The sequence below is a fragment of the Coturnix japonica genome, chromosome 1 (genome assembly GCF_001577835.2).
Source record: "Coturnix japonica isolate 7356 chromosome 1, Coturnix japonica 2.1, whole genome shotgun sequence".
NCBI lineage: Eukaryota > Metazoa > Chordata > Aves > Galliformes > Phasianidae > Coturnix > Coturnix japonica.
The window spans coordinates 125,569,643-125,584,916 of record NC_029516.1 but is presented as its reverse complement, the minus strand read 5'-3'; the positions used below and the strand labels follow the sequence as shown (position 1 = coordinate 125,584,916).

At 38.5% G+C, this 15,274-nt stretch overlaps 1 protein-coding gene across 5 annotated transcripts in view; it reads right to left on the bottom strand.

Annotated features, from left to right (window-relative positions):
* ARHGEF7 (Rho guanine nucleotide exchange factor 7) overlaps positions 1-15,274 on the bottom strand; it is a 104,355-nt gene that overhangs the window by 27,763 nt on the left and 61,318 nt on the right. For all 5 annotated transcript variants that reach the window (XM_032442004.1, XM_032442005.1, XM_032442007.1 and 2 more), the window contains 4 exons: positions 10,821-10,943; positions 2,355-2,493; positions 1,395-1,454; positions 103-249 (listed from right to left, as the gene is read on the bottom strand). In XM_032442004.1, coding sequence (XP_032297895.1) covers positions 103-249; positions 1,395-1,454; positions 2,355-2,493; positions 10,821-10,943 — 469 coding nt within the window. The remainder of the gene's footprint in view (positions 1-102; positions 250-1,394; positions 1,455-2,354; positions 2,494-10,820; positions 10,944-15,274) is intronic.

Below are 15,274 nucleotides of genomic sequence, written 5' to 3'. Positions count from 1 at the left end.
TAATATAGCAATGTATTTCTATTTCTGCTACAAAATGATTATTATCAATTTAACTGCAAAAAGAGAAAGGAAGACTGACAGTAAAGATGAGAAGTACATTACCTCACTTCCAGCGCACTGAATCATGACCTGGGACATGTAAATCACATTGCCAAGTGTTTTAATATCTTCTCCCTCCCAACAGCGAATTGCTTCTGTTAGTATTTGTAGTTCAAGTTCTTTCCGTTTTCGTACTTCTTGACATTGTGCCTAACAAATAAGAGGCAAAAATATTCTTTTGTATCAACTCTACCAACACAGAACAGGTTGAGGGTAGAAATACCACTATATATTTACCATTGTCATTGTAGTACACAGAAGACAGTACCTACATTTGCAGCATTTTCATATATTGCTACTACCAGTATTTCCCATAAAACTAGTCTAACTTAATAGTATTTCTTTCTTTAATAGACTAACTTCAATTAGAAATTGGTAGTCACATCCTTGTTTTTTAAATTACCCTTTCCATTTTTATACTTGTGACAAAAAACATCTAGGCCAAGCAGGAAGAAGTAATGCAGCTGTCTTGAATACATATAGCTACACGCAAAATATACTTGAATTACAAGAGACTCGTCAATTGTGCAAACAGAGTACACACAACCTTCTGCTCCTATTTCTGTTACACTTCCTGCCAATCTATTTCACTAACTGTACTCCCAACTTATCCCACTTGCTTTTCCCTCAAGAAGTGTTTCCTTTCATTTGTGAAGTGCTCAGACTCACAGATCCTCCAGCCTTTTCTGAACACAGACCACAGTAAAATTTCTGCTTTAAAATGTAAAAAACGGGAAGTGCCTCCATTGCTAACAGGAAACACAAAAGTTTACTGTAATTGAGAATGCAAGAAATACATCTGTTGCAGTTGTACTTCTTAAATTTAATAGTTGTATTCTTCAGAATTAAGATCTATTGTCCTTTAAACAGCAATATCAACTCATCTGTCCAAAACAGGCTTATTATCTTGATTATTTAAAGATCCCATATTCCCATCCTCATTTGCACTATCTGCACTATCACTTCTCCCCCAGCTCCAGCACAATTCCCCTAGAATGAATGCACCTTTGTACAATCTCAGAAATACACTCAAATGTTGTGGCCCTTCTTTAGGTCACAAGTGCAAACAGAAAGGAAAATGAAGCACAAATAAGAGCCTATTTGCTGTAACTCCCCAACAAGGTGCAGTTCTTAGCCCTGCCCACAAACTACATTAATCTCCAGAGTCCCAGAACTTTCAGCAAATTTTCTTATACAGGTGTGTACAAAAAAGTTTCACATTTTAAAACCAACAGGGATTAAACCAGAAAACATGATGCTGAAAATATACATGATCTATTTTTCATTCCTCTTACAGAAAGGTTTTTGAAGGCTGTCATGGATTTTTGAATATCTGGACGATCTGGATGGTAATCCTAAAAGCAAGGGAAAAAAAACATAGTAAAAAAAATCAGTTTTAGTAAAAATAATAATAAAAATGCTTAGAGGCTTAACTAAAAGCAAATCAACAATCCAATAAAATAAAAGCTGTTAGACCTATCTGTTCTCTTTCCATAACCTTCCAATTCAACATACTGGTGGTCTTCCTCTTGGTAAAAGTGAAATAGGAATGTTGTAGTTGACTCTTTTGCTTAAAAAAGTGTCAAGGAAATTTTACATGTCCTTCTGGACACATAAAATTGCTTACCAACTTGAACTCCTAATACAAAGTGCATATTTTTAAGGGTTTTATTTGGCTTGTTGTCTTTCATTGTAAATACATCACACTCCCTAGATACAAAATGTCAGGCTGTCATTGACTGACAAACCATGTGACTCAGAGTACAGTTTCTAGTTCTCTTTCTCCTTCACAGCTAAGAAATCTAGCCTATAAGATGAAAATGCAGAGACAGTTGATCTTCAAACATCTTCCCACGGTGGAAAGATCATTTCTGGACAGTGTTCAGTAGAAGTCAAGATGATGCATCCAACAGGTTGAAATCCTAACATGAAAAGCAAAACTCCTACAAGATAAAGTTGCCTCAAGTTGTGTGTACAGTAGACCAAAAAAACCCAAAAACAAAACACAAACATCAAGTCTGCAAGACTCTTCTAGGGGTGAAGGTTGGCTTCTCTGTCTAGCTCTACTGTAAACATTTAGCTTTCTCAGGAAGTCTTATTGCACCACCTTCTGAAATATTGCAGCCCATATCTTGGAAGGCTGAAGAAAAAGGAAACAAAGGTAATTTGGGGTCCCATCATGTTTGACATGTACCTTTAAAATAACTGATGTCAAATCATCATTAAGCTGGAACATAAATGCTGATAAGATATACCTCCATGTGCCTTTCAAGCTCTTTGAGTAACGTGGGGTATTTATCCAGACGCATAAAAGGTTTGCTGAGGCCTGTGGTCAGGACAAGGATCCCAGGGCTGTTGGCACCTTTCACCTCCATGAATTCTCCTAGCTCCTCACTGCACACACAAGATATTTAAGCAAAGTAAGATCAAGTTACTAAGAATATTAAAGTTAAATTAGATTCTTCAGTCATTCACACGCCATGAATTCTGCCAATAAAAGGTTAATTCCAATTAATTAAAAAAGAATAATTCAAGAATTTAAGTACAACTTAAGAGATGTCATCATTTTGTTCTTGCTTAACGCAGAGACATCTATCAATCTGGGTTCCACCATACATTCAGGAGGCAGAGATAGGATTTCACTCACCATTCTAGGGGACTGATGCTCAGAGATAGCTCTTAAACGTCACTACACTCAAGGAAAAGTTGAAGAATAAAGCCATTTGCACAGTATTTCATTACTTACCTCTTTATTCTAAGAAAACGACATCTGAACTTAGAAGTGGTTTATGTACATAATGGCCAGGCATAAGCTAGTAAATGGCTCTATACTGAATCAAGTGCTGAATCAAACACTGCTGTTTTTAATGCAGCAAACACTAATGTGAAAGCAGAGAGTAAGAACCTTCTTCCTAACACATTTCAGTGTTTCATGACCTATCACACATCCAAGGTTCTAGTGCAATTTTGGTCATTTGATTAATTAATCAGCAGCCACACAAATGGTAGATGATATCAGGTACTGGCATGCAGTCTATCCTCATGAGCTACAGTTTCAAGGTAGGTATAATTACATAACACTTCTTGACATCAGCATTAGTTCAAGAAACCAACACTCTCCAAACATCATGAATTGATATTTCCTCTACCCATAGCTTTTCATATTTGGATCAACTGACTTGCAGCACATCCCTTCCAGTTGTTACACAAATTCTCATGTTGCTTTGCTACCTTTTAATGGAATTAAAGTTCACTCTGCTATCAGTGAAGCTTACGTTATCTACGTTCTCTGCTTCCTTATACAGCAGAGATTTCAGAGAAATAAGGTAGAGGACAAGTTGCTACTGGTCATCCAAACACAAAAAAAAAGAAGTAAAAAAATAAATCAGCCTTCTCCTTCAGAAAGGAAGGTACAGCAGCACCTGAGCTTATCCCCAGGCTTGAGAAAACACACATTGCAGAAGTACACAAACGTCTGAATACAAGATCTAGTTAAGAAAATCCAGAAAGCTACTCATGAAAAAGGAAATCCTTTTTGCATTCAAGCTAAGCCATTCTACTCATCTGCAGATGGAGCTGTGAGCGTTTTGAGCAGTTGTTACTGTAAATTAACTAGTTCTCAAACAAATCCCTATACTATCATGTGATAATCATTAAAATCTTTTGTAAGTTATCCTGAAAATCATTACTTTCAGCTCATTAACAACAGCACTTTCCTGTAAGCCAAGGCTTAAAACACTTATTTGCCTCCCAGGCTATTTGTGTAGTCTTACTTTTCAAAGAAAGACTTTGCCAGCCATCAGGATAAATTCTTTTGAAAAGAGTAAATAAATTAAGAAAACCTAACTGTTAAACAACTATTAGCAATAAAGGAGGGATACTTGCATTACGGTCTCATTAACAAAATTCTCTCACTGAAGCCCAGGTGACAATTTGGGAGGGGCAAGATTCTCCAAACATAGGGCACAGTGTTTTGATGTATTGAAATGAAAGCAAATCTTTATCTGTTCAGCTCCTCTAAGAAAAAAAAAAAAAACCACTGACAGGACACTGCTATAATACATAAAAATGCATAGGTTCAAATAACAGTGAGCTGTGCCACATAAATCACTGATTAAGACAAAACTGACCCTGTCTACTTCCTCACACCACACATCCCTTCCCATTTCAGGACTGACACTTATATTAGCATCTCTTATCGAAATAGATAATGAGAGCAAACCAGGAACAGAGGTCTTATCATGTAGATATATCACACGCTTTCTTCAGGTTCAAAGAACAGAAAGTACTTTTCTTATTTGTCTTTAGTTAATTGGTATTTACTTACACTACCTCGTTTAAATACACCAATAATACTTTTGTATTACCACCTGGTAGGGCACGACCTCACATAACCTCCTTCAGAGGACACCAAGCCCTGGCACTTCAAAGCGTGTTTCTGCACTTCTGAACCAGAAGTCAAGAAAGCAGACCAGGAAGTTTCCCACTGCCTTCTTTGTACTGTCAAGTGGTATACAGAAGGGATCAGCACACCAGAGCACCTAGGAGGTAGTCCTCCTTTCTCTATAAGCCCTTCTGTCACAAGATACAATGGTTTACGTTCACTCTGCTCGTAGCAATGATCACAGGTATACCATTGGGTTGATCTATCTTGTTTTTAATTAGTTCTCCCTGTAAGCAGCTCATATCCCCTTATCTATTATTATTTTGTTTTCTCTCCAGTGATAGATGCCACAAGAACTAATAGGAAATAAACACAAACTCATTCTTTGCCTTTTCTTTACTTCAGTCAGATGTAGGCCCTGATGACTAACTTTACAAACTATTTCTATTCTCATCCCCACTTCACATAGACAAACACATCTATACAAACTTATTTCTTCTCCAAAATATCAGTACATTTTATAGAGCAAGCCAACCATTGATTCCCCCTCATTCAATATACCATCATTCTTTCATCTTTAGACTGCCAAGACATAAAAATCCCTACTCCTAATTATTTTGGCTATCTCCATTCTGCTGTGTGCACATAAATCCATCACATAACGGCATTTGCTGGTCTATCCCACCACACAATGCTTAGTAAAATATATATTTCATTATTTAATGCCTTGACAGTAGGAGGAACGTGGTGGCTACCAACTCAATTTCACCCACATTCATATTTCCTTTGCTTGTCACTGTGCCTTTTCTTCCCGACCTCAGCACTGTAATACAAATGAGTCAGAAAATGGGGGGGGGGGGAAAGCTCACTGAAGTTTGACAGGTGACTACTTTGAAACCTGAAATAGAATACAAACAAAATCTTCTCTGCCTACTCTGCAACCCTTGATTTTAACTGAGCGATTCTACCCTTAAGTGTGGTTACAGTGGTTGCCATGCAAGCCACCTCTCTCTAGCACAGGAGACTATTGTTTATTGCCTCATTTTTAATCACAGTGCAAGAGCCTACCGAGCAAGTTTAAACCTCAGCTCACTTCAAATGTACACAGCGGCCTGAAAAACTCGCTTAACAATTGCATCACCAGGAAGCCTTTTACTCAGAGCAGTGTTAAAAGGTGCAATTAAAACTGAATTACGCAGTTTCCCTCCTGACGTTCCCAAGAGGACAATGTTTTCTTTCATTCACTTCTATAGGTCGCTCTGACAAGTTTCTACATGCTCTCTTGTTCAAAGTCTAAAAGGAACATGCACATACACTTAATAACAGGAGCCAAAGCTCTGCTCAAGCAGCGTGCTGGTGCAGACCCTGGTACCTCTCTGGCTCAAGCTAAACCAGCCTCCTATCTTGACAGGTACAGGAACAAAAAGAAGGAAATTATTTTAGCTCAAAGCGACCGTCCCTCATTTATTCACAAAGGACAAACGCAACTCTGAAACATAATGGAAAGGTTTGCTTGCCATGAAATATGGGTGGGTTAAAACGCTGTTTGAATACGACAACAGTTCACAACTGTTTCTTTAATTAATAGCAGCTTAAAAATGTCCATGCTGTTAGCTTAAGCGCACAGCTGCTCTGAGGAAGACAATGGCTCTTTCATGTCACAGTTTCAACTGATGCTGGTAAGTACCACCTTCCTAGTCAGTATATACTAAAGCAAGCTCTGGCCCACAGTTAAGCCGTAGGTTATTTGTGTAGGTTTTGTGTTATTATGTTGTTTTCTTTTTTAATAAAGAATAAATAAATTAAAAATCAATTTTGCTGAACAAGAAAAACTTTTTAACTATTAAATCAACGAGTCAAAACTGCCTACATAAGTAGCTCTTCAGAAAGAAGCAGACAAGATTTCTATTCACAGCCTGCATCTCTTCACAGAATAAAAACCACTGTGCTTCAAATCTCGAGCAGAAAAGTTCTCCTTCCTCTCCAGACTAAAGTTAGCTCACAGCAAAAGATATTTTAGAAGTCCCCATGAAAAGCGTCTTTAAGCCATATTAACATATTCAAATCTCACTTAGCACAGCTGCCTTGAAAGCTGCAAAGCGGACTGGGGGAAGGGAAGAAAACAAGTTCAGATGCGCATACAGTCAGAGAAAGAAAAACACATCCGAGAACTAAAATGTAGTTTTAAAATCACAACTTACACTTCCGAAGTAGGTCTCTGTTTGTAATAGATGGAGCATGAGCTATCACTGCTGAGAGGTCTGAGGACTGCACACAGGCACCGCATTTTGAGAGCGTTGCAGCACAGCTCGGCTCAGCAACCCCTCAAGTGCTGCTTTCAGTTCCCAACTTCTCAGCTGAGCTCCTCACTCAAGGACTGCTGATCAGTGTATGACATCAGCCTGCACACCCGCAAGCTCAGGGATGCACATAAATGGGGGAGGCACAAAGAGTTTTCTGACTCAAGCTGATCTGTATTCCACGCTCCAGTTACACGGAGTAATTGTGATGTTTCAGCTTCAGAAACTTCCTTCAGACTGCTAAGCCAGTGATGCAAACACACAATATACGTGGGACTTGTTATCTAAGAAAACCAAAGGATCTAACAGAATTAATATTTGAACAAGCAGAGTGCTGCAAATAGCTCCCAGCTATTCTTCTGACTCAAAACTTATTTGGCAATAAAAGCAACAGACATCACTGATCTGAAGCTTCTTTTTGAGCAAAATATTTGTCTTTCAGAAATACTTGTCTTCCACATTGCCTAAACAATGCCATGTTTACTCAAAATGAAAGTCAAATAAACAAACCTGTTTCCCCCCAGTAATTACATATTTAATACTACTACATTCTCTCCATATTTATTACAAAGAGTTTCATAAAGAAGAGTTATAAGGTCCAACCAGTCAAGTGAGGCTTTGAGAGTACCCCACCACCACCACCCATTTTGCATTATCCACCTTCCAGGTAGTTTTCTATACTTCACTATCCTTTCCTTTGTCATTTTGGATATAGATCACATACATTCCCATCCTAGCTGCTGACTCCTCTTTATTGGACTCTGCCTTTGCACGCTGAGCTTTATGGCTTCTGATCTTTCCCAAGGGTAAGTAACAGCTCAGGTTCTTGGGACTCCTCACTCCTCTGCAATTACTCATTTCTGTACTTTGCATCCAAGTGTTTCGGTTGTTTGTTTTTTTTATTGGCTTGCGGGAAATTCTGTCATGTCTTAGGTTGCTCATCCTGTTTCTTCTCTTACTAGAAGGCAAGCGTATTTCTCTGATCTGAAGCACAAATGGCAACTAACACTACTTAACTAAACATTGCCCTCGAGGTGGTACTGCTTTGACCGATTCTCTCCAAAAATAACACAGTTATTGCAGTTGATCACCCAGCCTTGTACTTGAACTGGGATCTTCAAGAAGAACTATGGGATAGCGAAACCAAAACCTCACACAATGTTGCCAAAGAGATATGACTGATACAGAATGCAGTAAAGAAAACAGAGGTCACGTACAGTGGCACCACAGCTACTGCACCTTCTCTACTGAGAAGTAAACATGGACAACAACTGAATCTGCTCATATTGCTCCAAACCTAACAGAAATCACACAGCAGAAGATTGATGATTTTATTGTTGTTGTCAGAGGCAAATAACTTCAGAAACATTTAGCTGTGGAATTTGAACATCTGCATGGACTGTATTAGGTTTCATTCCTACTTCTACGTACTCACGCACATGTAAGTCTCTTTCCTATTCATTTGAGTAGTTTAACTATCAATAATTAACTTAAGGGAATGAAAGATGTTTGTGGCTTTGAAGGTCTGAAGATGATAAAGCTCATAAGCAGTAATACAATGATTAATCCCTTTCTGTTCTATAAACATACACATGAACACATACATACACGTAAGCATGCGCAAACACCTTTCTTTTTCTCTGGGCCTTCAACCAATTTATTCCTGGCAAAAGTGTCTTTTTTGTCTCTACATTTAAAATTATGTAACTAAAAGGTATCTCGTAGATACCTTTTTAGTACCAAAGAAGTGCAGAATGGTTGAAAGCCATTTTCTAACTTCAAGGCAGCTGCCTCAAGCAGAAACTCTCATTGAACTACTTGCTACCTACAGCACTGGCAGTCAACAAAACTGAAAGGTTCAGAATAATAAAACAGAAGTAATTAAAATAATAATAATAAATTCACTTCTTTTGACTCACGCATTGGTACGAAGTAGCATTAAACAGAGCTGTTTATCAAAACTTCCTCCCCATTGAGCTATCTCCTGTGAACAACACAATTGCTGTGAGCTCATTCCCACATCTGATTGACTCGATTACCCCATAGTACTGACTCCATCAGGGCTTGACATGAAGCTGACTTCACAAGATCAGGAGGTATTTTTTGCGTAGGACAACTCATACCCAAAGCAACACGGAGGAGATTAAACACTTCTCTTCCCAATTTGGGAAGCAATTCACTTACCTCCCTCACATTTTTATCANATACAGCTTTTAGAAGACAAAGGAAACAGGTTTCTGAAAATTAAGATAATCCTTTACAAACGCCTCAGAATCTTAAATGTTTTGTGTTCACTTCACAATCACTTGCCACTTCCCACCTAGAGATTAAAGCCCTGATCTCTGTATGAAAAGAGCATAAGGGCACAAACAACAACTCTAAACTTAAGACTATTTTAAAAGAACAAGCTTGAATCATCTAAACGTTTTAGCGTTTACTGGTAATGGTACTGGAAATATGCCATGTGATAGAAAATGTCTGGAAAAAAAAAACAAAACCAAACAACAACACCTGAAACAGCTTAAAAACAGCCTAGATTACAACGTGAACTTGCAGTTCTATTTTTCAAAGCAAGGTAGAACAAAAGCTTTACTAATGTACGTGATAGCTCACAGTCTTCGGTAGCTGGGAGCTTTCAGATTAGTACTATTACAGGTGTCACAAATATGATACAAACTGCTGCTGTTAAAATAAAATGTGAGTTCTTAGAAGAGTTTAGTATCATAGAAAACAAGTCCATCACACTGCTCCTTATTTAGGCGGAGTTAGGAATATTAAAATATTTTTACTTTGGTCCAACACATCAAGACAAAAAAAAGTAAAAAGCAAAAAGAACAGATTAACCTGCCAGAACATGTTCTGTTTCTGACCATCAAGAGAAGGTCATGGTTCCATACTGCATCACAAGCAAACAAACAGCATCAAGTTAACAGCTGTTGCAGCATGTGCTCATCAGAATACACAGTGAAATTCTGTGAAAGTAGACTTCAAATCAAATTCCAGCCTCAACACTCCATCCTAGAGGTGATTCTGGCTATTTTCTATGCAAATTCAAGGTCAGTTCCAAAGCTGTGCAACTTCTACATTGTTAACTCAGCATCCTACATCATATACACAAGAAATACAAATTATGTGAACACACATTAAGCTCACAATCCTCATACTGTTCAAATGCAAACAAAGGGCATGTCATTGGGCACCTCAGTACAGAAAGGACATTGAGGTGCTGGAGCAGGTCCAAAGAAGGGCAACAAGGCTGCGGGGAGACCTGATTGCTCTCTACCAACATCTGAAAGGTGCTTACAGCAAGAGCAGGGTTGGTCTCTTCTCACTGGTGACAGGATGAGGGGAAATGGCCTCAAGTTGAGCCAGAGTAAGTTTAGGTTGGATATCAGGAAACACTTCTTTCCAGAAAGGATTGTTAAGCACTGGAATAGGCTCCCCAGGGAGGTGGTGGGATCACCATCCCTGGAAGTGTTTAAGAACCATTTGGATGTGGTGCTCAGAGACATGATTTCATGGAGGGTTGTTAGAGTTAGGGTAGTACAGGCAGGTTGTGGTTGGACTCGATGATCTTTAAGGTCTATTCCAACCTGAGCAATTATGTGATTTTATTATTCTATTACAAAGTTAAGTACATGCTAACAAACACACAGACTAAGGTAAGTTACAATTAGACAACTGCATTAAAAGCCTACCGGTAAACATCTCAATTATACCTTCCTCAGACTTTTTTTTTTTTTTTTAATCTTTACATCCTTAAAACGAAGATGACAATGAATACAGTTTGTTTTATACACCCAGAGTTCAGTACATACTTTGTAAATGGTAAAGTTTTCTGAATCAATAAAAAGCTGCCAAAAATAACAGGCTGGCCACAAGGACACAAACCAGCTTTGTGCTATGGGCTTATTTCCCTTCCCCAAACAAGTTCTACTATACCAAATGCATATCAATCAAAGACAAGTCTTTACAACACAAGTACCTGCTACACACTTTTTTTTGTATAACTTTTGAAGACCACAAAGTAAACATACCTGTGTTCTGTGAGAACATTTACTGCTGATGGATGATTGGCACAGTAGGCAAGGTATAAACTTTTCATTTGCGACATCAAATTTAGAAAACATCCTCCAACCCTCTGTTGAGCTTCAGGCAACCTAAAAAAGAAGGAATAAAGCTGTTATAGTAATACAAAATGAAGAAAAAAGTTAAACGTGGGCTAAACAATATATTCTTCTGAGTTAAGTCCACCCAGTTCATATGATGTTAACCTATTTTTATTACTATTCTAAATGGACAGGCTTCTCTGGGCATTAGCCAGAGAACAACAGCATCTTCTTTCTTTGTTACAACTGCAATCTTGTATCTGCCAGGCTCAGTTACATTCTCAAAGCATAGGCATAATATAACACATTTGTAAGACATTCACTCAGCTGGCCTTTTTCAAGAATTAATCAGCATATTTTTAAGGATCTTGATTTTTACCGAGTGCATCTACTGTTACTACCCATGCATACACCATGCCAAGTCTTGAAATGAATATTACAGCATTTCGGCAAAACTAGATCAAGTAAGCAAGAGGATTTTCTCTACACTTAGCAACAAATATGATGTGTTTAAAACACTCATGAAAATACCTTACTACGCTCTGATAGAACAAATAGCCAGAACAAATACAGTGCAACTGCAGGTAGTTTTCTCACAATCATCCCTCATCTTGCTTTCTAAGCATCATAAAACACCTTTTATGGCTCATTTGCCACAAGGACAAAAATGCTGCTTTACCCACCAATATAGAAATACTTCTTGTAACAAATACTTTGTCTTCCATGCTAGAATGGGTCACATCTGCTAAGCAGTACATTTTACCTCTGTCTTTTTGTGCAGAAGAATTATTTTTGTTGAATAAATATAACTAACAGTAGCATTAGTTACTTTAGGGGAAAAAAATACTGTGTAAGTGAAACAGTATTTAGAATAAAAGGTTACGTCCACAGTCTTGGTGAACCTAATTGGTTTTGATAATGTTTGTCAGAAAGATACGCATGCATTTTCTCCATGTCAGTGATGAGGAGGTAAGGACAGGAAAAAAGAATATGAATGTGCAGCCTGTTTTTCAAAGGGTTGCAGAAGAAACTGCCATTTCAAATTGCAGTAAGAAACCTCCACTTGAATGAGTATGCCTCTTCAAGAGCAGGACATACATATAGATTACGTTAGATATCAGGAGGAAGTTTTTCCACACAGTGGGTGGTGATGCACTGGAACAGGTTGCCCAAGTAGGCTGTGGATGCCCCATCCCTGGAGGCATTCAAGGCCAGGCTGGATGTGGCTCTGGGCAGCCTGGTCTGGTGGTTGGCAGCCCTGCACATAGCAGGAGGGTTGAGGTCCCTTTCAGCCAAGGCCATTCTATGATTCTATGAAAATCTGTAGTGTTTCAGCATACATATTTAGCAGGGAAGAGGACAGGGTCAATTGCTGAGACACATCTTTGAGTAGAACTCATAATACATTGATCACATAACCCACAATGAACTTACCCAGAAGTTTTCAGCAATCCTAGATTACAATGCTTGTCTGAGATACTTTGTCTAAAACAGTGCTTTAATTTCCTTCATACATTTCACTTTCTTGCATAAAGGCTGCATTTCTTAACACCAACATGCCGAGCCTTTGACTCATCCTGCCAACAGGCTCAAGAAAACAAATGCTGTTGTTATCTAACTACTGTTCTGCATTCTGATCACACAGTCACTGCTCCTTTTTTCAAAAGTCAGGGCCCATATTTTATTGTCTGTAAATTTTTATTTCAAGAGAAATTGTTAGCATCAGAATTAACAGGACAGCAGCTTCTGCAAACATTTATGGGAGCCAGGGGCATTCCTCAGTAGGCTGAGGGATGTTATTCATACAGCTATCCTAGCAGGATTTCCCTTCTAGCAGTCAGTCTCCTTTAATAAACCTAAGCATAAGCTAAGAATACATTCTTCAAGCAATAGATGCAGTAAGAATCTCAGACTCTGTAGACATACACAGGGAATATATCTCAGCATTAAATAGTAAGAAGCCCCAGTGATCAACTGCTAAAAATGGCAAAAATTGTTTCTTCATACTGTATTGCCTGGGGGGCGGGAGAAATGTGAATTATGGCCTCTCACATCACACAGACATCTGTCTCTCCTCAGTCTGTTGTTCTTTTAGCAGAATGAAAGATCGATATTATTCTCTCTCACATGCTGCACATGCACTATAACTTCATACTACATACTCTTTGATGAATTAAGATAATTAACAGACTTCATGAGGGGGTGGCAACTCATTCCCTTCAACTTTCCAACTACATACATTAATTGAGAGTGTTCTACTAATTTTACAGGAATCATTAATAAATTATCTGCATTTTCTTTAATGGCCTGAAAAACAATTTAATGCCTGTCACCACATCATACAAACCTTCTGGTAATTATGTGTTTTAATTCAATAAAGAGCATAGTTTTATAATTTATTCTGATGCCAGCATCTAAATATTCTCTCATTTCATACCTCAATTAAAAAGGAATTGCAAGTATAAAAATATACACAATACAGGCACACACGTGTACACGGATGTATTTAAAGAATGAAGAAAACTTAACTTATATGATAGCCAAAGACAGGTTTAATTTCATTTACAGGATTAAAATACACTAACAAAGCCTGTACAGCATTTAAATTACTGAGTAATTAGTGTTTTTTGTTGTTATATCTGATAGATACCAGCTCTGTTCCCCAGATTTAAAATGGGTTCCTATCACAAAATAATTTGAATGCAGTAAGAAAGAAGACAACTTTGTTGCTCAGTCATGGTTATTTTTCAAGATCAGTGATCATAACTGGACTAAAGCTTGACTGGCAGCCAAAGGAGAAATAGCAACACTACAGAATCATATTAAGGAATTTAGGGAGCCTGTTTTAGCAGCGGGTTGGACTAGATCAGCTCCTGAGTTTCCTTCCAATCCTCACAATTCTGTGAATTACCTGGGCAGCACTTTCTATTCCTCTCCATCTCCTTCCATAAGAAATTTCCTGCCCATCTTCCCACCTCTTTGAAAGGCTTTGAGCATCAATGGTAACTGCATTTGTTACAATTGCAAAACTAAAATCAAGTGAAGGTCTGCAAAGATTATTATGTGATGAAGGCAGCTAATAGCTTCAAAGGGGCAGTTTGTGAAAAGAACACTACCGCACAGCCTGGGGAGATGACGTGAACAGGGCTGCTGAACTAAGGAAGAACTTCCAGTCTTCCAAGCTATTATTTTCACAAATTGAGACACTATTCAACTTATCATCTATCAATCTGCTTTTTGGTGCTTTCTTCAGTGTCATACATTTCATTACATATTTGTCTTACTTCTCTAACATCAGTGAAGTTGAATGTTTGCTTCACACAAGCAGAAGGTAACCTGTTCGTGTTCACTTAACATGGATAGTCTTATTAATTGATAGACATGGTAACCAAGAGGAGATACCAGAATGAGCCTTTAACTTATGTGACAGAGAGACACTCAGAAACAATTCTGCTTCTCTGTAACCCAAGACTAATGGGTGTTTCATTCTCTTGCTCACAGCTAGACCCTTCCCCTCTACCCTATCCTCTGTTTTTAATATCCATTCCATTCCAGGGCCATCCCAGAATATTAAGTTCACTTAGAACAAGATGAGAAACGTAGCCATGATGAGCAAGAATGAGAATGTGAGGGAAACAGAAGGCAAAACCAAGCCATGGCTGTGACTGTACACAACGATAAGTATGTTGCTGCCTAAAAGCCACCTGGGCCTTCAGTTTGCTACAGAGAAGATAATAATACATAAGCACTGTGGCACATCTTGACATCACCTGACAACCTGCCCTGAGAACTGCAGCCACAGACTGACAGCTTGTACTCCCAGGTGAACAGACAAGTTTTTTTGAGCAGGAGATATCTGATCAACCACTTGCTCCAAAAACACCTAAAGAGCAGCACTGCAGCAGTAGAGATCACTTGGATCAGCCCAGATAACTAAATTGAGACACTCCTCAGATTTGGGTACTGGATCACAGACCTGAAAAGGACTCTAGAACACTGGACCACTCCATTCTTCAAGAGACTGAAGTACTCTTACTCTGTTTTACCATCATAAATCCTCTTTGGTAAGCTGAAGACTCCAGCAGCACCACTGCCTGGGCCATTACTGAACTCTGACATCCATCAAAACTAAGCACACTTGAATAGAAGCCATCAGTCAGAAGATTCCACTCAATGCTAATTAGATTCACTTAATACACTGTTTTTGTTTGCTAAACAATAAAAGGAAACTGCATAGACAGAGGTAACCCCAAAGCATCTGCTGTACAGTACCTAGCATTCAGGCAGCCAGACAGAAAAACTCCTAAGACTGCAACAGATGGTGCAGTCCACAGGAGCACCGCAATTGTACTGCAGTGAAGCCAACCTGGACAAGTTCAAAG